The 25480-nt window shown below is 39.6% G+C and overlaps 1 protein-coding gene across 2 annotated transcripts in view; it reads right to left on the reverse strand.

The window, feature by feature from the left end:
* The window catches only part of afg2a (AFG2 AAA ATPase homolog A), a 112591-nt gene that overhangs the window by 63331 nt on the left and 23780 nt on the right, over window positions 1–25480 (reverse strand). For both annotated transcript variants that reach the window (XM_015033769.1, XM_015033770.1), the window contains exons 11-14: window positions 23389–23598; window positions 18233–18286; window positions 16392–16471; window positions 10689–10815 (exon numbers count right to left, since the gene is read on the reverse strand). In XM_015033769.1, the coding sequence (XP_014889255.1) occupies window positions 10689–10815; window positions 16392–16471; window positions 18233–18286; window positions 23389–23598 (471 nt within the window). The remainder of the gene's footprint in view (window positions 1–10688; window positions 10816–16391; window positions 16472–18232; window positions 18287–23388; window positions 23599–25480) is intronic.

Genomic DNA, 25480 nt, shown 5'->3' on the forward strand with positions numbered 1-25480 from the left:
TCAGTAAACAATTGAGAATACAACATAATTCCATGTAATATTTAGTGGAGAAACAAGACACATATTGTCTACGCATGTAAAGCAGTGCATGAATTATGAGAGACAAAGAGTGAAGCGGAAAAGGAGGGAAGACCTGTGGGTTGAGGTAATAAAGATGATAAAGATAAGAGTGAAAGATAGGTAAAACAAAAACAAAACAAGTGAGAGTCATAAAGGAGTTCAAGAACAAGACAAAGCTAAGAGGTCCTCCATTCTGCTTTCTGTCTGCGAGCAGTAATCGTTTGAAGGTCCTTCTCTGTCTCTTCTGTCTGTTTACAATTACCGTGCCGGGAATGAATCTTCCACGAATGACCGCTCAACTGGCAGCCCTGACTAGCCAGGAACAAGGGAGCTATTAGTGGAGGAACTGAGGAAGGAAGGAAGAGGGGAAAGCCAAAGTGAAGGCAGGCCAACTTCAGAGGCCCAGTGAGGGAAAGGAGAGGGAGGGAGGAAACAAGCAGTTGTGCTCCAAGCTGAGAGGGAGGGAGGTGAGGAAGCAGTGCAGAGGGATCAGTGGAGGTACAGGGGATAGTAAAGAAGGGCTGAGCCACTTCTCCCTGGGGCAACAGAGGAGGAAGAGGACACAGAGGTGCTAACAACCCCAGCGCTCCCTCATCATAGCCACCCGTCTCACCCTCCCGGCCAGTAAGGGAGAAGATGAAAGAGATTAGTTCTGGGGACCGACCCAAAGGACAGTGGACAGGCTCAGAAATTCTTTGATTTCTCAGACAACAGGATTTAGAACGGGACCTCCCGTTGCCCTTTTGACACAACAAATACACAAGAGCATTTCATGGGTGGGACATTCCCTCAACCCGTTCAACCCCCGATCCCACTTGAGTCAAGGCTTTTTTTTCAGGCATGCGAAGGCTCCGGGGGACTTCCTGACAATCCATAAAATACTTTGGCTTTAGAGATGACAAGGTGGGAACCAACAAAAAAAAAAAATGCTGATGCCCTCTTTTTGTAACACTATTAACAGAAACATACACAAACAGACGTAAAAACAGAAAACTTTTCACACGGTCATTCATCAAGCAGGTCCTGTGGAGGAGGAAATGAGGTGACATCCTGCCATCATCCTCTTTCCGACGCATCTGCCAAGTCCTTGTAGCAGGGACACAGGGCCCCAAAGACCTGCTCCATCTCTCTTCCTGACCTCTGCTATTATTAGATTCTTTCAAATAAAAATATCCTGAACTGATTTAATTTGCAAACTCCATGGACTAAACCTCTCATGGTTTTATTCTTCCACCAGCAAAGCAACCAAAGAGGATATGGATAGTAATAGAAATTCAAACTGCTGTAGCCTGCCAAGCTTCTGCAGTGTGCAGCAACTTCTGAGGTCAGGAATGGTCACTGGCACTATCCTCATGTAGTTAAGCACTACCCACTTCCTAAACAAACAAAGGATAAACATCTTTGCAACTAAATCTCAGTAATCGTTGCCACATTGCTTACATTTGTGGGAACCAATGAACAAATTTGGCCAGCTAAAGCAAAATTAACACATTTGGGCTGGATACTGATAGATTTTACATTTTACAAAGTGTACTAACAAGTGCTGAAACTTTTAATCAACAAGACATTTCATAAAAACACCAATAATCTACACCGTGCACCAGTTACCTTTGAATAGGCCAAATAAAACAAGTCATTTTGGGAAGCCAACAAGGCTTCTGGAGAATGTATACAGGAGTTACAGTAACAGGCTAATTTTTTATGCCTTGCTTCAGAGTATCCTGACTTTCTCGGAATCATTTAAAGCAGCCTAATCAACAGTTTCTCAGGTTTTGCTTAAACGACTTCCAAACTTTTTTCTCTTGGATTTTCTTTTGGTCTAAGATGACTATAAGCAGTATTTAAAAGCTGAGAGAAACTTTTAAATATAAATCAGGACACATAAGAAAGATGCAGTGTCTTTTAATTGATTCATCTACTGTATACAATGAGTATTTTTGTACATATTTTCAGCCCACAATAACTTCACGATGAAATACTTTTGTTTGAAATATAATTATATAAGGAAGTTAGACATTAATCATATGTTGATGTCTCAGTCCTCATGTTAATAATTCCTATTCAGCACAGAAAAAAAAAGTGAGCAGCAGCAGCACATTGAAACAGAACCCGAGCTCTGACAGCCAAATGGTCGTCCTCAATGGGTAACCTAATCCTGATGAAGACGACTGAAGCCGGCAGAGGATATACTGTGGTCACCCATTTCTCCCCTGGCCTGGCCAGTCCCCACTGGAATGACTGCAGCAAATAATAGCCCATTTGTCTAAGCATTCTCTGAACACGGCACTGAACCTGTTGATGTGCTCAGAAACGAGAGCACAAACCGGCTTTATATCACAGGAAAAAACAGGAGGCACACTGTAGCTCCCTTAGAGACATTAGCCGCAGCACCCCTCCACTCCTCCTTCAGTCTTACACCTTATCCACTTGTAAGCAGCTCTTAATGTGGTGTTGGGATCCCCAGAGCTGAGTGCGAGGCTCAGGGGGCTTCTGTAGGGGATATTTCAAACATACAAAGAGGGTATTATTTGTTGAAACCCCCAGCTGGCCCCCTGACCAACTTCTATTTTGTATGAGGGTCTGACTGTATCCTGGTGGTGATGAGTGATGACTCCTTCCTATTCCATGATAATTGAACAGACAGGAGATACACCAAGTAGATCAGTTTCTCCCTGTCAATCATGAACAGACTCAATATGTATCTATTATTCAGACTGTTCAGTCCTGTACATCCTCTATTTCAAAGTTCAAATTAACTTGTGTCAGCATAAAATATTTATTGTTTCCAAAATGCTAGCTATGATTTCCAATAACTCTCACTGCACTGATATAGCCGATTCGTACACAAACCTCAGATATTTAACCCAGGATTGGAGTAAGATGTTGAAAAATGCAAACACTATGTAGATGTAACTACCTAGATACTATCTAGTTGTAAGTTAGTTTACTGCTAGCTAAATGTTTTACCATAGCTAGCTATTTGATTGGTTAGTTAGTTTCAGCTCAAGATGTTAGCTGTTTCATTGCTAGCCATATGTAAGATATTAGTTGTTTCAAGAACAAACCATTTGCTGTTTCAGAATGTTAGCTATTTCATCCTAGAATAAATGTTAGTTTTTCAACATAACGTTCAAGATGTAAGATAGACAGCTACAAATTTGCATGTGTACATAGGTTTTTGAGTTCTTTCAACATAAGACATCTGCAGTATTGACACTACTGCACACATATTTAGCTAACTAAATATGTGTGCTGAATCTTTCCTGGAGTGGCTGGATTACTAAAATTACTCCAAGAACATCAATGACACATGCAGGAGGTCACAAAATAACAGAAATGTAAAGCACTGCAGGTCTTTCTTGCCAGAGTTAAACCCAGAGTTAATGATTTACTTTAATAATAGAATTAGTAAAAAATAGCATCCTTGTAGCATTTGTCAAAAGAAGACTTTATCATCCACTTGACTTTGTAAAAATATTCTATGTACTGATAAGACAAGAGTGGAACTTTTTGAAGGTGTGCCCTGATATCCATAATATAAAACAAACCCATTTCAAGGCCACTAGTGCAAGAAACAATAAGAAACAATTATCCAAAGCACAACAGCAAGTCCACTTCAAGTTTTTAGTTATTCCAGTATGAGATACAACCTGTTTCAATACAGTCAAGTAGTTATAAGCTGGTTCATGGCAACTTAACAATTTTTTGGTTTAATGTAATCACAAACCTATTGTCAGAGTTTAGACATCTAGACATGTTGACTACACATTAACAGAATCCACAAAAAGCTTTCAGATAGAAAGCAAAGTGTTTTGACCAAATACTAGAGAAAGAAGATTGCAGTGAAGTAAAGACAAACTTAGATGAAAAGGACAAAAGAATATACAAGCTATTCAGCAGTATTTTGGAAAGAGGGGGGTTAGGAACAGCATTTATGAGAATAAACGAGATTTCCTGAACTGAGAGCATTCCAAGGGCGCCGGTGGTCTCAGCTTGCCAAAAGGCAAGACGACACATGCTGGAGATGTCTGCCAGGTAGCAGAGCACAAAGAGCCCTCATTTCCTCCTATCCCTCCCTCTCTCCAACACAGCTTCCCCCAACCCTCCACACACACACCTCCCTCTCGCATCCCCATGTCTTTCCCACTGTTGTTCAGCAAAATAAAAGTACCTCATGCAAAAAGAATATCTGGACAAAAAACAAACTAGTAAAAGCCAACAAGCAGGTATAACTCATATGGAAAACAGTAAGATTTCCTTTTTATTATGACAGCAAACCAAAGGAAAGAAAGGTTTATTGTTCATAAAACTCTTGGATAAGCAAGGTCTGGTTATACAGGTTTTTAGAGTTCTGCATGTTGTTGGATTGGAGGCTTATTGTGGTGGTACTGGACACACAAATGTGTAAGCTGACACTAATACAGTCCTTGAAGTTTGATACTTGCCTTGGGATCCTGCTCCCCCTTTACACTCTCTCTCTCTCTCTCTCACACACACACACACACACCTTTTCTGAGTTCATCCCTAGGTGGTATCCCATTTCTTGCACGCAAAGACACACAAACCTTTTTTTTTTTTTTTTCAAATGCAACTTTTTTCTTAGCACTTCAGTAGAAACTGTCATGAAGTGTGGTTTGTGGTGGTCAGAGAGAACGCTGATGACCCAGGTTGAGATGAAGATGATGAATTTAATAATGAATGTGGCTCAAAACAGTCCAGATCAGGCAGCACGGCAGAGACAATAGCACACAGCTAAACACCGGTAGCGACTGAAAAACTGAGGACTGAATAAGAGAGCTAACCAACACAGGACTTTACAGTACGGCTGTGATGGCAGGCAGACAGACAACAAATGACATCCGACGAGGATCCGACAAGAGACAAAGACAACAGGTGGGACTAAATACACAGGGAGGGTGATCAAGGAATGAGACACACCTGGGAAGAAACAACAGACTCAGGACAGAAACTGAACAGAAAAACCTTAAAATAAATACACAGAAACACAGATCATGACAGAAACAAATGGAAATCTGTGTCCTTTATCTTAGAAACATGGCAGGGGCTCCAAATACTCTGAATATTGCAGAATATTTCAGAGATCAAAAGCTTTTAAGCGAAGAGAATATGAATAAAAACACCATCTGAGTTCAGACACGCTAATAGCTACAGTGCAGATAATAATGGCAGCTCAGCGTCAGTAGGACACCCGGCACTGTGGCAGCAGGGTTCTATTCAGAACTGTGCAGTCAGGAAAAAACAGTGAATAAGCTCTAATCCTTTAAGACAGCATCAATAGAGATTCCATCATGCTTGGCTCGTCACGAGAGAAGAGCAAAGCTTGGGAGATGATAACGTCAGTCCAGCACAAAATAAAATATGGCCTGTTTTGACTGGCTGGCTTATAGGCACTCTTTTTGCTAAGGGTAGTTTCCTGTTTAGTGGAAGGGCGGCTCAGAAGGAGGTTTATGCTAAAGAAAAGACAAAACAAAAGCCATTCAGACAGGGAAACTCTAAGGATTCTTGCATGCCCTCATGCCAGGCTTAATAGCTAAGTCTTAAAAATTGTGGGTGTTGAAAATAGTCTTTCAGAAGAAAGGAAAAGTCTTAATGTACAAACTGAATGGAAGAATCACAGAAGCATTCATACGAGCCAACACACAACAAACAACAACATGAAGCTCTCTTGGATACAGGCAAATACAAGTTTCGCTTTAGGTGTTTTCTGTCAAAACATTTACATTCAGGTCATTCAAGTCAGGGGAAAACCAACGAATCACCAGGATTCAAACCATAAAGTATTAAACACAACAGTAGCAGCATCAACAGTTTAAGACTCTGAATACTGGAGCTTCGCCTCGTTTAATGGTTTGATTCTTAAAACTTGATGACAAGACAAAGTCCATACCAACAGTATGATAAATCATAGTTGGTTAATGCTTAAAAGCCAGGTAACCAACTCTTTTAAATAAACTCAAACAATTCTGCCAAGGAGAGTAGCCAAACATCCAGCCAGAGTTATGCTGGAAGTTTGTTGACATCCATAAAAAGTGTGTCATCAAGAGGCAACTTGTGAAGGGACATTGAATCATTTTTCAAAGTAGAACTATGTAACTTGGGAGATTATTTTTTATAGATAAACCCTTATGAGACTTGTCTCTCACATCTATGTCTGAAAACTAAATTTCAGGACCTCAGAGGTACATAAAACATCACAACAATGAACATAAAATGAGGTCAGACTAAAATAAGTGACAAGCTTTGTGCAAAAATTGCATCACATGGCATAAAAAGCTTCAAAATAAACTGGCATGTAAAGTTCCTGTAAGCTGCAAAGGCACAAACATACACAAAACACAGAAATGTTTACTGAGTTGAACTGAAGACCGTTTCCCGCTAGCTTCAGAGAACCTTTCTATAATATTATAAATGGTCTGTTCAGAAACCTGTTTCTCTTTGAAATGAACCATGTCAGGTTTGGCACCATCTTCTGTTCAGAAGCAACACTACAACACCAGCAGCAGACTTCAGGGTAGAAATCTGATAAAAACGCAGATAAATGAATATCTAACATCAAAGTGCAGAGAGTAAAATATGTCAGGATTGAGGTTGTAGAGCTAAATATAGTCAATGCCATTAACCTTGACTGCTTCTGTTTAAAATTGTAATTATCAAGGCGGCAAACTCCTGTACTATTATATGAATGCTCTATGTCCAGCAATAGCTAGCTTAAAGACTTTGACAGCAAAAAAAATAAAAAATAAAAAATTAATTAGCAGAGAACAATCGATGCAGTTTGTCTGCACAATTATGGCTTTCATAATGAGACATATAACTAAAACATTACAAATACTGTAAATGATTGTGTTTTACATTATAAACAAATGTTTTAATTCTGACTGTTCACAGCAGGTGATTAACAGAGTAACTTCTAATGGCTGGAGTGGAGGGGAAGTAGTGACTAAAAGAATAAACAATCAAGAAAGATCAATATTTGAAGACAAGGTTTGTTTTCTACAACCTACAGAATAAAATGTAAAATAATAATTTGATGAATTAGTCATTAAGACAGTTTTATTGCTTTTTATTGTTTTGTCATGCAAGCCACATGTCTTTGTGTTCGATCATAAAATGAACATTATTATGAGCCATATAAGATATTCCATCTGGACCTGCGGAAACTGATCAAGAATCAGAACATAGCTTTTGAACAATGTTATTACTTTGAATCCCCAATGACAACCAGCTAAGGGAGGAAAATATGTTGAAATGTAGTTTTTGGACTTGTTGTTTGTCTGCGTGTTCATGTCAACAACCAGCTCACTGGACAGCTGCTTCACAAACACAGCGACAGGGCTTCTTCCTCTGCTGCACAGGGTGGACAAATATTCCTGGTGGTGCTAATCAATCATCAGAGCTTGGCTGTGGCAGGTCGGAGGTGGGGCTGGGTGACTGGTGCCACAAAAAGAAGAGAGGAAGTGGAGGAGACTTGTTTTTATAGAGTGGAAGGAGGTGTAGGTGTGGGCATTTTTAGACTAAAGTATCTTCTTTCGGACATCGTCTCACATAGATATCCAGAAAAGAGAATGCAGTAGATTAGTGATTTCTAACCCTGGAGGACCTGGAAAGTTTGGAGGAGGTTCCAGAGTTTACTTTCTGCCAACATGTTTTGAACATACATGTTTTTTCTCTGTTTTGGGTGAAATACAAATACTAGTTGAAATCGACAACAACCAATCTGCTACTTAAAAGTAAACATGGCTTCCTCCTCTTCCTCTATGAAAAAGTCAAGGCCCCTGCAGGAACCTCCTCTGCGCCACTAAAACCTGACAATGACTTCATTGACACCCAAGTGTCTCATTAATCTTCATTTTCTCCATCATATCCTGACATCTGAATGGAAATAGCCTCCAGCGTCACTAAGCGGTGGTGCAAACTGACCAGCGCTTGGTGGTGAAACATGGCAGAGTGCTGATATTGTGTACTGGGTTGGGGTTTCTGGGTGTCTGGCTGCCCATTTGGCTATTCTTGTAAATATTTCTTACACAAATGACGTGAAACTCACCAACCACACATGCATAGACAAACTCACTCAGCAGGGGATGTGAGGTGAAGGAGGTAATCTGATTTCTCAGCTGCACAGGGGAACACTTCCTGAGAGCAGCCGGGGGTTTCCCATCTGTCCACCCTGAGGCTTGACCCCCCGCCGACTGTTAATAGTGTTTCTTTCTCTTCCTGTTGATGCGTCCTTCTCTCTTTTTTTTTTTTTTTACTCAAATACACACAATAAACTACACACTTAGGGTGTTTCTAAGCTGCCACACCACTAATGGAGTTTGAAATGAGACGGCAACCAGTTATGGAGGTGGAGGAAGTTGCTGTCATCCCCCCACCGCAGCAATGGATCAGCTCTCCACAAGTGTGCCAGAAATGGGTTTGGGTTTGGAGTTTGAGGAGAGGGTTAGCCAAAATTTGCATGTGGGGGGATTTGTGCTGATGGATATGAAACGAACAGTTATCAGTTTACATAAAACAGCAGCAAACATGCCAGTTCTTGTCCTGAGCTGCAATGTAAATGTGTATAAAAGTCCTCTGATGGATGTGCTATTTTAGACTGAAACTCCTTCTTTTCTGAGTGTGTGCAATTTTTCTGGGAGGAGAAGTGAAAGACAAAAGAAAGCAGGCCGAGTTGGAGCTCTGAGATCACCGTGACATTCTGCTTTCCTCTTTGACAGAACACAGACTCCGTCTTTGATCAGCACTCAGGAAATTTCATTAAGACAGAGATGAGTGGATAAGAGACTAAATAAAGGTCCTGTGGTAGAGAGGAGGAAGCAAAGGAGACAACAAAAAGTGCAAATAGAAAATGAAGTGAGGGTAATGATAATATCTCCATCAGTTTCTTATTTACACCACAAGAGGACATATAAGGGGAAAAAACCAATCCGTAACAGTGAAATTTAAATTAAACTCTTTTTTTAACCAGAAGGTAAAATCTGTTTATGATTATAAATTTCACTTCCATTTAACAGCTTAGTTGTGCTGTAAAAATGTTGCAATCAAAAATTAGGCCATTCAAGACAAAGACCAAGACAAGCCACTTCCATCAGACTCTTCACGGACTGATCCGATTTTTTCCTGACATACTGGTTCCAACTCGACCTCCCTCTACAGACCACCGGACTCGTGAGATCGAGTATTCATATGACAGAATGTACCGGAAATCCCACCACCATACCCACAAGCTGGTTTTGTCAGTAAACTTTGTACTTCTGGACTCCTACCATACTTTTTTTGAGAGTAAACAATTTTAGTTTGTCATTTCCCCCAAAGTGGATGTGTTTTACACAGTCGCAAGGAATCGCTAGCAGTTTGAAAGGCCATATTAACTTAATAATATGTTCTAGTTGCTGCATAACTCATGCGACTCAACTTACAAACTGAACTGAAACTATAGCAAGGTAGCTCTGGTAAAGGCAAATTAAAACTGGAGCAAAAGCATGTTCTCCTTGTTTGGTTAAGGAGAATCAGTGACAACTTATGAGGTTCAGGAAGGGCTGCATGTTAAAAGCTTGTGACTTATTTGGAGGATAATCGTGGTGTTGCCAAGAAAAAGGAGTCATTCATCGGGTGTTTTCACACCTCATAATACGGTAGACTCGGTTAGATTGGGGACCAAAATTGCAACATTTGTAACATTTTCAGCTAGTCCAGTCTGCTTTCCACACTCCAACAAAACCCTTTGAAAAACCTGTTCACCTCCTTGCCTGTGGTGGCGCTGTGCCAAGAACAACTGAAGGAAATAACAGGAAAACCTCTGAAGGAGTGTAACTTCCTTCTTCACAAAATTTAAACAGAAATGGAGTGCCATCATATTTTAGCAGCAGTAAACTTTCTCTCGTGTCTTTGGCAAAAGACCATGAGCCATTACTCCTGTAAGTGGTCGACTGTGTGTTTGTTGTATTGTTGTATTTACCCAGAATGCTGTGTGCTATAGTCTGATTTGTGGTTTTGGAGTGGTCTCCAGTCCGCTTGTATGCATTCAAACCACATGCTTCAACTGAGACCTCAGTTTGTAGGAGGACCAAAGTTTGCTTATTTGGTTCATATCAAAGTTTCATTGTGCATTCACACCTCTCCAAATTGTACTTTCTAAGCAAATGAACTAGAGTTTGATTAAAGTGGAATAAACAGGGCTGCTGTCAATGCACCTATAGACTTCAAATTTATGTGTCTTCAAAGATTTATGTGCAAATCCTTTGAAACACACAAGTGCATACATCTCTCAGGAACCAACCCTCCGATTACATTAATATTCAGCTCTTAAGCATTGTCGTGTTTCAGACCTGTCCAACTTGTCAGCTCGGATCTTGCAGTATGACTTCAAGTTCAATGGAAATAGGACATTTGCAGTTATTGCTACAAGACACCACCAATATCTACAAGGTGAATCAAGCAGGACAGACCAGAGGAAGGACCTTTGATCTCATCAATCAATCACTATAAAAGTCAGGAAGAGGAGAAGAGGAGACAAGGAAAGTAAACACAAAACATCCACTCAGCCTTATCAATCACAGACCAAAGAGAGGGATGGAGAAATGAAGAAAGAGTGCCGGTGTCTTGTTTACCTTATCGATCATGTCAGGTCGGTTGGTGGCGGCCAGCACGGTGACATCTCGGAGCTGCTCGATGCCATCCATCTCTGTCAGGAGCTGAGCCAGGACCCGGTCACCTACGCCGCCTGAACCCGCAGAGCTGAAGAGGGGGTGAGTGAGAAAATAAGATAGATAAGTGAAAAGAGGATTGCAGCAGGTGAGGAAAGATGAGTGAAAGGAAAAGAGATGTATGAAAATTATTGAAGGGATGGGAAAAATTACATATTTCATTGAAAGGTTTTGACAGCAACAGAAATGTTGAATTTCACCCAAAGCAAACTATGGAACCATCATCCCTTTCCAGAGGAAGTACTGTTAAGAATATAATTATTCTTACCAAGAACTTCACAAAAAGAGGCTGAGCTGCATCAAGTTGGCTTAATAACACCCGGTTCAACAAGCACCAGAATCATGTCTGACATTCAGAAAACTAATTATAGCTGCTCAAGGATCACTTTTCTGGATCATCAAGAACTTCATGATGAGCAATTCAATTGAAAGTAAGATGATTTCATAAAATCCAAGAAGTACTGGTATTATCATATCTTTGAGGAGTTATGTTGCCACCAGTGCAGAGCTTGCTCTTCACTAGCAGTAGCCACTTCTGTCGAAGAAAAAACATCAAAGACAAATGGGAAGTCTGAAAGAAGCAAATGGATGGACAGAAAAGGCTGGGGACACAATTATCTGATGAATCCTTTTTGTGATTGGAAAATCGTTTGTCTAAAAATAAACAGGTGTCTTTTTCCTAATTCTTCAGTAAAAGCGATCAGGTGCTAAAAGATCACAGCAATGAGAAGAAATGTCGGCTGGCTGACAAGGAAATGCTCAAAATATCAAACCCCATCTGTCATCACAGACGCATCTTTATGTTCTGCGTCATTTGTTTTGGTTTTAGGATTATTTGGAGCTTATTATTCTTACTGCAGCTTAACCACACCAGTTAATTTTTTTGGGGGGTTGAGTTTTTTTGTACTCTGCTCTTTGTGTATTTGGTTTAGAGGCTAATTCCTCTTTAGGCCTTGTACACAAGTAGCCAGGTCTTTGTTAAAAATGTATATCTTTGTCCCTTCGTTTAAAAAAAAATTTACACACAGGATAAGCTTCAGAAATGTCTTCATCCAAATGAAGCATAGAAATATCTTTGTTTTGCCAGATATGTGCGGACTAGGCCTTAGTCCCCTCTGTGTTTATCTCTTTGTTAATCAGTCACCTTCTGTCAGTTTTCATTCAGTTTTTTCCCAGCTCTACTTAACTCTCCTGCCTGGTCACACCTGGTTCTTTTGTCACCCATCCACCTTCCCAGTAATTAAAAGTGGTGTCTGGCTTGTCTGTTTCCCTTGTATCTGCCCCATTTCTCAATGTCTTACCATGTGGTTATAACATTATTATCCCATCCTCTTCTCTGCATTTGGGTCCATGTCCAAGTTGGTACCAGCCCAGCGGCTGGGTAGAGCCTGTACAGGTTGCCAGTTCTGCACAGGGAACCCCAGATGCAGAATGATGCACACATAACTGAGGACCATTTAGAAGAGACCAATTATGGTGTGTCAAGGCAACACTGTGCTGTGAATAAACTATGGCAAACAAATTATGATCAGTTCCAAGAGACAAGGAGTGGTCACCATGCCCAGAATTTGGACCACAAGTAGATATCCTGCCTACACAGATAAATACTGTCAGAAGGAGAGTCAGATCTGTATTGTAGAAACATTTGGTCATTGGCAAAACTTCTCACCGTGCTTATAGTTCAATGAGAAATAAGAGACAAACATGAACAAAAATGAAAGATGTTGGAAATGGCAACAAAGGAAATAAAAAAGAAACCAAAAAAATCAGTAATTATATCTTTTGATATAAATATGTCAAAAGAAACGATCAACAGGACTTTGAAGTCATTTTAGAGAATATTTTGATGACAACAGAGTTTTAATTAACACTATTGTCATTCATCTTTAGAAAAATAATCCTCTGGCAGCAATATGGAGCTTTCTTGCCAGTGACGTAAAACGCTGTACTGAGAACAAGGCGATTGAAAACAGGTCATTCCTCTGTGATAAAGCAGCACTTGTTGGGAGCCCCGTTTGGACTTGTTAACATGGTTTCTCCACTGAACCGACTGAGACAAAGAAAATCTGCAGCAGGCAAACATTTTGTTAGGGGATAATTCTAACAGTAACAGTGTGCCAGACAGCTAAATTAGAAAGCAAAACGTGTTTCTCTTTACCTGGATGAACCGATTTTGGCTTGGTTCAGTATAATGAACATATACTGAACCTGGTGTACTTTCTACAACAAAAATATGCAAATTTTATGAATAAAAATGTAAAATAACGTGGAGAAACTACTCTGCGAAATTGGATCCAATAATTTAAATCTGGTAATTATGTGATGTTTGTCATGTAAAGATGAAGGATCGACTCAGATACACTTTAAAAGATCGGCAGCCTTAAAAAACTCAGCAGCGCATTAGTCATTGCATTACAAGGTGGTTATTTTCCATAGCTCAGCGCAGACAGCCATCCTTCTGGACTCAAACACACACACACAGTCTCTGTTGACAGGGCCAGCGGAAGTGCCAGACGTCATTAGTGCAGACAAGGCTTCAGAGGAGCACAAAAGAGCTCTGTCACCGAGTTACGAGGGAGAAGAAAGACAGGAGGGGGACAGCGAAAGAGGAGGAGAGAAAGTTTGGGTGAGGGGGCGACATAGCATGCTAGACAGGAAGCTGGGGAAAAAAGGAGAAATTATGAAGAGGGTAAACATGGAGAAGAGATGGGTAACAAATAATCTTTTTGAGAAATGGAATAAATCAGAATCTGTAGTTGCGGTGGGTGATATGGACTTAGAATTTTATCATGATATGTTGTGACACTATTGTGATAATGATAAAAATGATGATAAAAAATGGTTCATACTATTTTTTAGGTAACTTTTAGACTGACTCTGTGGCACAGAATTCATGGCACCACAAATAGAAATACTGTATAGTTCTTGAAAAACATTCCTATTTGAAATAGGCTTTTTCAGGATGCCACTTATTTAAAAAAATGTGATTTATATCACTTAACTGCAAACAGTATGTACATCATATCTTATCGTGATAAGAATGTTTTCACAATAAACGATAAACAATACAATAAATGCCCACACCTAATCTAATATGAAGCCTGGGGAAAAGAAAAAAAATAACAGAAAAGCTGAGATGAACAAAGTCTCAACATGCTTGATGTGCCCAGACTGCATGCATGCATATTCGCAAATTACTTTATTTTAGCCCAATATTTCAAAAGTATAAATACCAAATTTCACTGTGGATTTATGGCAGTGGTCAAGGTTTAAATATAATGTACAAAATTCCATACTGTAGGAGAGAAGACTCAAAGAAAAGTCAGCACAGAAATAGAGAACTTAGAAGGTATTTGTATTTTTATTGTGACTCATTATTTCCTAAAAACCATAACTTGTCATTTTATGTCTCTCTGAACTGATCATCTTTGTATTCACTCCTGTTTTCCTCATTTCACTCCACCAGTTTCGACTCGTGGCAGGTAGGCTGACAGATTTACAGGTGCTTCTCATCTCCTGCCTCCCAATGAAAAACACACACACACGCGCGCACACACACACACACACACACACACACACACACACACACACAGGAGCACAGGCTTTCTGGTTGTGTCAACAGATCTGAATCTGCACTGGAAGTCTGTGAGCCACTTCATTGATTAAACACATCAGGAAGTAAAGTCCAATAAATAACATTTACAGATCTGCAAGAAGTGCATTTCCCTAAATGGTGAGTGGCCTTGAGGCACAGGTCCAGTCCTGCTTCCACCAACTTGAGCTGGCAAACAGAAGAAGTAGCTGGCACTCTCTGAGCACATATGAAAAATTGATATTCATAAAAGCAGAGAAGAAAGCTCAATCAAAGTAGAAAAAAAAACAGGATAGAGGAAAACTGCCAGCTCTACTGGCAAAGAAATAACTGATAAGGACAAATTATTATTTAGTGCAGACTGGAATTAGGCCAAGAAGACAAAATACACAAACAGTGCAAGTGCAGCACAATGACTCAATGAAAGAATTAGACATTATTTAATTAAATTCTAAAATATGTTTTAATTGTCCCAAAGGGAAAATAAATGTCTTAACTCATGTCATCAGAGTATCTTCAAATTTTTGCTGTAGATGGTGATGTAGCAGGAAGGATCTCTGGTAGCAGTCAGTGTTGCAATGAATCTGAGGAGGCCTCTGACTAAGGAAACTCATAACTTATATGCAATCAACTTAATTTCCGTGCAGCAGAGGTGATATTTCACAGTAACACGCCCGGAATGAATCCAGCAATTGTTGGCAAGCACTGCTAATCCACCTCAATTGCTTTTGCCACTCCTCTTTAAATCTCTTCTAATTCCAATGCAATTTTTTTTTTTTTTTTTACTTTAGAAATCGAACATCCAGACACAGCAAGATATTTGGATGCCTGCAAGCTTGCAGAAAGTCATCATGGTTAGCATAAATAAAGACTTGGAAACATAAGCCTGTGTGGAATTAATATAGATAATGTGCTTCTCTTAAAGAGTTACTGACATAAACTGTAAATTATGAGAAAAGTATAAATACTTTGAGCAAACTGAATTACAATAATGACGATTTTAAAATATACAGGAATATTTAATACATTAAAGACCTGTTATTGTTGCTGTATCAACCTTCCAGAACCTGCAGGTCTTCTGGCCCCTGTCTGTTCCTGTCTCCATCCCCAGAACCAGAACCAAACATGGAGCAGCACTCAGCTTCTGAGCACCACAAATCTGGAATAAACTTCCAGAAAACTGCAAAACAGCTGAAACACTGGGTTCCTGTAAATCAAGCCTAAAAACTCACCTGTTTAGAGCTGCTTTTGAACCTTAAAAGGAACATTTGACATATTGACATATATGACATATATTGATGATTTTGATGATGGCACAAAATATAATGTTTATTACTGGTTCCTCAATTCTAAATTGACTTTTTATTTTTGTTTTTTTGTTTTTTATTATGTAAAGCACGTTCAGCTGATCTGTTGCTGAAATGTGTTTACAAATAAACTTGTCTAATTGATTTGAGTTGATACCTGTAGACAGAGTTAAATTAAAGTGCAACCTGTCACTGATGATGGAAAATGTGTGGTGAACTAACTGGTTATAAGGCCTGCTGCCCTTTTCTTAGCTCCATCCTGCAAATGTCATCTTTCCCTGGTTTAGCAGGAAGCACGCTGCATATTTGGCCTTCCCCATCTGCCGTGAAAGAGCACAATGAAATGTTTGTGTGCCTCCGGTCCATGTCCTCTACCCCCCTGCCCCCAGTCTCTTTCCTTCAAGCCACAGATGTTCCCTGTGCCATCCCACTGAAACTCCTCCGGACAACACTCTGTTCTGTGTTCTCTGCTGGTGAAAAGTCACAATACTCTGCAAACACTGCATGGGAACCGGTGCATTCATGCAGACTGTTTCGGATGTTTGTTCCTTCTATCATGCATGAATCACAGTGAGATGTCAGCGGAGAGAGGCGGTAGTCGCATAATTAACACTGACCGCCGACGTGATTATGAATTTGTCACACAAACGGGAAGAAGCTGTTTGAGATTATTATTTTTAAAGGAGTACAGAAAAGGACAAACTGTACCTTCCTCTTTCGCTGGCCAGAGCATCGATCTCATCAAAGAAGACGATGGAGGGAGCAACGGCCCTTGCCTTCCGAAACACCTGCGAGCAGCGTCAGCAACAACGGAAGAGGCAGAAACAGGACAAATGTTTAACGGGACAGATGAATCATCCGAGACACAAACATGAAGAGGAAATACAGCCGTCATTAACCCCAGAAATCAAACCGCAGGTCATCCTTTAGGACGTCAGAACTGAACCCGTCAGGGCTCCACAATTCAGCTCAGGAACACAATGACCAGGAAGGATTTTGGTGTATAATAATAGCCAAACACATCGCTAAAAAAAAGTATTCAGATCCGGTAAAATGTTCTGCATGTAGTCAGGTTAAAATCAGATTTTATTAGCTTTTTAAATGATGGACCAACATAAAGCGCACAATGCATAAATAAAAAAAAAATAAAATAAAAATCTGAAAATATATAAATAAATAAATCCAGTGAAAACTTTTGCCTGTGTGAAATTTATCCTCATAAATCCAGATCATCTGTTTCTGGCTTCAGAGGTTTTTTAAAGAACATCAGTGTCAGGAAGACCAAGGAACCCAGCAGATGGTTCAGGAAGAACGATCTGGATGGGTTATAACAGGTTATGGATCTAAAACGAAGATTTTAACATCTCAAAGAGCTAAATTCAACCCATCACCTGAAATTGAACAGGAACTTTTTAAGACATGACTGGCCTCCTTATCAAATGGTTTTAAAACTTTCTGTCAAATGAACACGAATCCTCGAGTTAAAATAGTTTTTAGTTTTAACTGTAAATTAAATTATTTAGTTTAGTAAAATGAACTAAACTAAATAATTTCCTAAAACAAAGATTTTTACCAGTTTTTATACGAAATCAATCTGTAAATCACCCTGTGGTATTTTACTTATACATTATCCCTTACTTCCTGGCAACTTCTGCCAGTTACTTCTGCCAGTTACTTCTGCCAGTTACTTCTGCCTGCGATGGAGATATTTTGCAAAGAAAATCTGCAGAAAAAGTTTCTTGATGCCCAAAGCATCAACACATCTGAGCAACCGACATATCTTATGTCGGCCGCAGCAGTTCTGTCTCTTTCAGGTCTCATTCTAAGGAGTTAAGTTAAACTGAGCTATCTCTGTAGTTATGCTGCTATAATCTTAGGCTGCTGGAGGACAAACTGACCACATTTTCTCACTTTTGTCTTCTACTACTCCCCAAATTCACATTATCTGCTGTTATTTCAACTCTTAACTTTATGTTTTCTCTGTTATTTCTCTCTTTATAGAAGCTACACCTTGTCTGGTATTTGGTTTGGCTGTGATGCCTTTCTGGATCATTTCTTTTGTTTCTTTTGCATGTGTCTGTGTGTCTGCTCACAGACACACATTTGTATTAAGCCTTGCTCTGGTTCTGGTGGAGGTTTCTTCTTGTTAAAAGGGACTTTTTCCTTTCCTTTCCTTTCGCTACATGCATACATCAATGACACAACCCAAATGATTGTTGCTACGCGTTCATCCAGGAGTGAATGCTGCAAGTCAATGACTCAAAGGGATCTGCTGGGCTTCCTTAGATAGTAAACATTTTAAACTAATTTCAATAACAAACTGAGTTTAATTTACTGTTTGACAATGTGACTGCATTGAAATATTGAAATAATTATTTTTCTTTGAGTTGATATTTGTTGTGAAATGGCTCTACATAAATATCCAAACCTGATTTGAACTGAATTGAACATAAAATCCCCAAAAGATGAATTGAAGTTTTTGGTTGGAACATAATAAAAGGGTGTGAATACTTTTGCAGGGCACTGTGAGGAAGGCTTAAAGAACTTACCTCTCGAACTGCTCTTTCAGACTCCCCAACGTACTTGCTCAGTAATTCTGGACCCTGAAAGAATAATTTATGTAGAACAGAGTTACTCATTTTATAACAGCTACAACTTAACGAGTATGGTTGTGTTATTATGAATTTAAACCATCTAAAATTCTTCTACATTAGGACCTTTGACAAAAGACAATCATGTCTTTTGTAAATGGCTAAAATCCAGAAGTAAACTTCTCAGTGACAACTGAAGCATCTGCTCCTTGAACACAGCAGATCAAACAGAGAGATGGTGATCATCAAGTGTGCGGCACAGCAGGACGTGTTTTGTCTCTTTGTGTGAAATTTTTTCGATGCACACTGTACGCTGTGTACCGTTTCATGTTTGTATGTAACACATGTGGCTCACTTGGCAAAGATGCACATTTTCCACTCTGTGAGCATTAAAGTAGCACATCTGCTCGCACCATGGTGCAACTTCTCCTGTTATGAATGCATTCAGGCACATCAAATAAAATCGGATATTCGGGAAGATCTAAGGCATGAAATAGAAGGTTTGTGCTCACAACGGCTTCATAAATATAACCTGCGGCCATACTTGTCAAGGCTGTTGCATAGTTTTCAAGTCCAATGATGAAAGCTTTTTTTTCCAAATTTAGTTAAAAAAAAGACAGAGGAGGACAATAAGATGAGGGGGAAGCAGAACAAATATGTCCCCATGAACTTACTGCTATGTCTGCTGCTAATGTTGTACAGGATGACCAATCCAAATCTATCGTTACTGGTTTCCAGTGGAGGCACATACCTCTTTCGTAAAGAACCACTATGTGGATCCTAAAAACAGCAGCTAGTGTTGAAAGCATTAAAAGCATTGAGTCCTGTAGCTCCTACATCAGAAAGGAGAGGGCTCTGGAAACTGAATCTGGTTCCTTGAAAATGCTCCTGCAGCTTATGAGACCAAAGTTTGATTGTACTCATGGCTCAGTGCTTCTATGTTTAGCTTTGTCTCTTTAATATAAACATGTATTGTTGGGATAGAGTGTTAACTTGCAAAAAGTTCAGAAAACAACTACCATAGAAAGTACACCAGGTTCTGAGATTCTGTGTTCAACTGTGTCTCTTATTTTTATGAAGCCAGAGAAAGAGATTCAGCAGCATTAACTCTGTGTACACACTGTTTTTCTCCTCCATAGAAAGTATTCATGGCTCAGTGGATTATGTTATTCTCCTTTCTGTCTTTTCAACACCTGCTTAGCTGATTGAAATGAAGTTTTTGGGCCAAAGTGAACTGTGACATCTGTTGTGAAATGACTCATTTTATAAATAAAATTAATTTAATTAACTCAGGAAATTTCAGCAACAATTATTTTAAATGTGTGGGGTTTTCACAATTGATTGCAAACATAGCTTAACAATTTCTTCTCTGCAACTTCTTCTTTTTATATATTTTAGACTTTTAAACTCTTGGATGTTTGTCTCTCTCTGGGAGAACATCCACTCAGTCGTTAGAGGAACTTCCTCCACTGCAATCTACTCTTTCATCGCCTCTTAGCTGATGGACGAGACGACACTTAACTTCCAGCCCTTTTGTCTCCTGCAGTAAGTGTGTAGGTTGACTCATTATTCCCAAGCTGCTCGTTTCTCTGTAGAACTGAGGCTTGGATGTGGTGACTTTTAAAAAACACCAGGCGAGATACGAGGTGTATGCGTGTGTGTGTGTGTGCGTGCGTGTGTGTTGGCAAGCAGGTATGCGTGTGTGACCGTGAGTGTGTTTGAGTGGCTGAAGGGAGGAAACTGAAATTGACAAGATGATAATAGGGCTTTTTTACACAGAGGAAACAGGCTGAGCCCTCAAAGTATCCACATTTAAATCGGGATAACGTATCTGTGTCAAAGCAACCGCCGCACTGGAAAAACCTGATACTGTTATTGCAGATGGTTGAGAGCGGCTTTCAGCAGCAGGGGCAGGATGTTTTTTATCCCGTTTCAAAGAGCAGATTCTGTTGGTGATAACTTTAAACTGGCTGCAGAACCTCACAGCACAAATCTTTGTTTAAGTAGCACAGGACCCTCCGCACTGCTTATTCTCTGATTTTTCTTTTATTCTTGAATATTTTAGATTACACCTAAAATGCAGCTTGTGCAGCTGAAATAGGTCAATTCAGCTAAATAAATATGCAACTTGTCACCCTATTGGCCAGCTTTTGCAAAGCAACCAATCCAGGAGCATCATTCATTTTCCTTGGCAATGATTGGCTGTGCATCCAGAAGTGCAATTAAGGCATTTCTATGTTTGAACTGTAAAATAGACAGTGAAAAGTAACTTTAGAGAAGGTCACAAGTATTTGTGGATTTCAGCTCATAACCAACGCGATACCAGATGATCTGAGCCACCTTTCAAAATGGGAAAGACAAGAAAACATGATTTTCAACTAAAATGTTTGTTAAATCTTCAGAAATTGGGAAGTGGGTGCAAAAAAGTAACTATGGACCTGAACATGTCCATAGGAACAGTCAGAGTAACAGGTGAGAACTATAAAACAACTTGAACTGAGACAAATAAAGGCTGAAGCCGCATTGCAGCAGAGAGCTGCTGCTAGGAACGGCCATTTTTGGTCACCAAGTCTCCACAGCCACCGTTAAGATTTTATCTACATCCCCCATCAGAAATGCAAACATGTAGTGTTTTGTGAACCACTGCAGAACGGTGTGCTTCTGTCAGATAAAGCTTAATTATGTGGAACTCATAAATATAAATATGGTAGATTATATGTAATGCTGTGTGCATGTTTCTATTTCTAATCAAATATTTCTCTCTGCAGATGCTCCAACCTTCTGAAATATTAAAAGTGTATTCACGCCTGATAGTCCAGCAGACTTGGTTCGTTGGGGACCGAAGTTGCCACATTGGTACATTTCCAGCTGCTGTGGTTCACTTTCACACTGCACTGTGTCAAATCAACCAGACCATTTGAAACACCTCTTCCCTTCCTCACCTGTGGAGGCGCTGAATCATGAGACCCATGAGACAACACAAAAAAACACAACTTCCTTCTTTACAAAATGTAAACAAAAGTTAAGTAGCATCACATTCTAGCGGTTGTAGGACTTTTCTTTTGTTGTTGGTAAAAGACCATGAGTCATTTCTCCTGCTAGCTCTATACCCTCACGTTTGTTTTGGTTGTATTTTTCAAGAAAATACTCTGCACTATAATCCACTTCCTGCTTCTGGACTTTGCATCCACATGTACATTCAAACGTCGCCAGAATTCACTTCAGCTGGTTTTTAGCTGCACCACAGTTTGGTTGTTGGTCCAGATCAGAGTTTGGTTGCACATTCTAACCTCCCCAAATGAACCAGACTTTCTAGACAAACAAACTAGAGTTTGATTAGAGCAGACTAAATGCACATGAAGCTATCGCATATTTCATTGAATTGTGGAGAAAATAGGAGAAAAATCACCCTGCTTCACTGAGACAAAAGGAGGGAGGTCATGGCAGAACTGGCTTCTGACTTAATGATGCCAGTTGAGAGCTTCTGTCTGGACTTCCTGTCTTTTTCTAAATATTCACCAGTCAACAATTCAACAAGGCGATCAATCAACATCTGTCGACATGTCCTGAACGAGGGGGGAGCTGGCAGAGAGGACGGGGTGATGAATGAGAGAGGACAAACACTGGGTCAAGGGTCAGAGGAAGAAACTCTCTGCAGCTGCACCACCTTCAGCTCTTTAGGAAATCATCACCATCAACATCAACATCTCTGGGATATTTGAATTTAATCTGAAATTTTAAGAAGTTTATAAATGTGCCAAATTTTTATAAATGTAAATAAAATGATGCACATGTCTTGAGGCATTTCTCAACTTATTTATGGATGCTTTGTTCAGTCTTTTTTTGTACACCAACTGTTTTTTCCCCTCATTGTCATTCACTTTTTAAGTATGCCCTTCAGAAACTGCACAGTGTGCTGTTATAGTCCAGTTAGGTTTCCCCCCATAACTGTGTCTTACTCTGGCGATCAGCTGTGTTCGTTTTTCCTTTGGGGTCCAAGACCAGACAGCAATCCAATTTTTTCATGGAGTTATTGATGTAATAGTTTGGTAAAGTCGCCCGCACTTTTATGAGACATGTGGCAATAACGGATTTTAAATTAACCAAGAAGCTGATCCAGACTGCAGACTGTCTGGGAGAAAGAGGAGTGGAGTTCTGAGCAATCAAACTTTAATCAAAGATTAAGTCAAAACGACTCAACTTCATAACTTTCACATAGTCATTCTTAATGTTATAGATGCATCAGCAACACATTTTAAATAAATTTTGCATATGAAGACTTGGGTGTTTAAGAAGAAACTGAAAGGATATTCTAGAGCCGTAACTTCTGATTGTTTCACAGCAGTTACACTCTGAAACTGAATAAAAATCATTTCAAACTCAAAAGTAAAATCCACTGATTTTATATAATTAATGTCCTCCTATCACAAACATGCAACATCTTTTTCACACTTGAAATCAGTCAATGTTACACATCCTCTGGAGTGTAATGGTCGTCTCTGTTTGTATTGTAGAACATGAATAAAAAATAATGAAGTATTACTACTTAAAACTATTTATGTCTTCACAGATGGAGGTTCACACTTCATTTTCATCAATTTAATGAACATTTTCCAATAATAAACATGTTTATCACCCTCCCATCACTTAAGTAAACCTATATTAGAGTACGAGGGTGATTTATATGCTAGTACTCTTTAATCTAAATGTGGAAGGAGAATATTTCATACTAAAGTGCTGTAAATTCACCAAAATAAATGATAGAATCCCTATAACCTGATTAAGGGAGGAAATGCAATACAATTTGCATGACTAATGTTAAACTGCAAACGCAGAGACTGAGAGACAGCACAACAAATCATCCGTCCTCAGACTAATGGCTGACTCATCTGCACAGTTTTGGCAGAACATTCAATCAGGAAAACGATATGCAGAGGCACATCTGTAAAACATTATGTTTTCATTTTTATGTATCCCATTAAAGAAGAGAAAAGCAGCAAGCTTTGGTACCATTTTTGATTTTGACTAATCAGCAAAGTAATTTGATAACGTTTGGTCAACCCAGAGTGATGGGGAAAAAAAACCTAAACTTTAATATAATGGTGAAAACTTACTTTAATAGCCAGAAAGTTGAGCCCACTTTCATTAGCCAAGGCTTTGGCTATCATGGTTTTGGAGCATCCTGGCGGCCCATACAGCAGGACTCCTCTTGGTGGTTGGATCCCCATGCGGGTAAAGGCCTCGGGGTGCCTCAGGGGCCACTCCACGGCCTGTTTCAGTTTCAGCTTTACCTCTGCCATGCCACCAACATCTGACCAGCACACCTGGACAGATGAAGCAAAGGACAGCTTCAACAAAATGCAAGATGATCAATCAGTTCAGTTTATTTGTATAGCACATTGCAGCAACAAGGCTGTTCAAAGTGCTTTACATAATGAAAACACAAAAATTAACAAATAAAAAAAAAAACCTGTCAAGAAAACATCATACATTCACAAACTGAAGAAACCGGTAATAAACATTACATTTTGTTGAGTGCCATCATCAGATTCATCAATGCACATCAGATATATTGGTCAATACTTCAGAGATCAAAAGCAACTCGAAACAGGGAGGTTTTCAGCCGTAATCTAAAGGAACTCAGTGTTTCAGCTGTTTTGCAGTTTTCTGGAAGTTTGTTCGAGATTTGTGGTGCAAAGAAGCTGAATGCTGCTTCTCCATATTTGAAATGTTATCTGGTAAATAAATCTGAAAATGGATGACAACTATTTAGAATAGTGGACATAAAGAGGAAAAGACTGTTTAAATGGTAATAACAAAATAACATCTTGAACATGATAAACAACAGTCAATTCTAGCAGTCAGATGTAGTATGTAGAGAAGCAGATGTGAAAGAGACGAGCATTATTTCACAGAATCAGAATCCAGCAGGTTCACTAAGGTCAAAAACATGCAATCAGGAAAATGAATCTGTTTTACATTGGAGGAAGGCAGCAGGAAGAGGTCAAGCTCTAATAAATAATCTTCATTCCAATAATGTGCTGAAATGCACTCCAGTGCTTCATGCACTGCTAATCTGTGGCAGTTTTAAGCAAACCCATCACCAACAATAAACGCGACGAACCAAGCTCATTCTGATTGTGCACAGAAATGCTCTAAAGTAACCCATAAAAGGCCCTCTTTTAACTTTGAGATCACATGAGTAAACTGCAAGGAATCTCAAGTTCCTCCAAGAGTCGGCTGGATGGAGCAGAGGAGAAATATAAAAGCATATTTGGAGGGAGATGGAGGAACCGAGGGCTTGGGTTGAATCAGGACGGAGTGAACAACAACAGAGCCAGGCTGCCAACAGCTGTCTGTCTGACAGATGGAAGGAAGGAGGCAGGGAGGAGAGGAAGGAGAGAGTCCGGCGGAGAACAACCGGAGGAGATAAAGCAGATAAGCAGGAGAGAGCTTCATCCAAAACCAGCTAACGTCTCTTTTTACCCTTCCTGTCTCACATTCCTCCTTCTTTCCTTTCCGTACTGTTCAGTTTTGTCCCACTCACAGTTGTTTTAACCTCCTCCTCTACATTCAGCCCATCCACTCAGCCTCTCTGCTCCATATCCTGTTTGATCTGCTCTCATATCCTCTCTGCTCTCCGTGTTTGTTATCTGTTGTATCTCAGCATCACTGCTTTTCTGTCCTCCCACACTTGGCTTTATCTTATTACATGCGCAACGGAAGGAATCAGGTTTGGCAGGAGAGCCAGAGAGGCCGTCTAAGAAGGTCCGCGATCAGATAGTTTCCCTTAAATGGATCTTTAATTATTCATTGTTTTTTTTTTCCTTTTTTTTGCCAGTTGAAGTCAGAACAAAATGAAATCCAGGTGGGGAACCCAGATCTGCTGTATCTTCTGATTAGATTAACTGTACATGCATACTTTCACTTTAACCCTTTGTGGTCACTCCATTTTTTAATTAATTTACTTTACAGGTTTCTGCTCTACTTTATTAGTTAATTTGTTTAGTACTGACTGAAGTCTGTTTTAACGTGTTGCTGGCTCTTATAAATAAGTGAGATCTATCTGTATAAATAAAGGCAAAATAAAATAAAGACAGACATTTCATGCTCCCTCTGTGTTCCTTGGACATGAAACAAAAGCTCCTTCATAGACTCCCACAGAAATAAAACACACAACAATATGTCATCATATTTCTTGTTACT

Source organism: Poecilia latipinna, unplaced genomic scaffold, assembly GCF_001443285.1.
Source record: "Poecilia latipinna isolate Pla-1442-1.1 unplaced genomic scaffold, P_latipinna-1.0 Scaffold279, whole genome shotgun sequence".
NCBI lineage: Eukaryota > Metazoa > Chordata > Actinopteri > Cyprinodontiformes > Poeciliidae > Poecilia > Poecilia latipinna.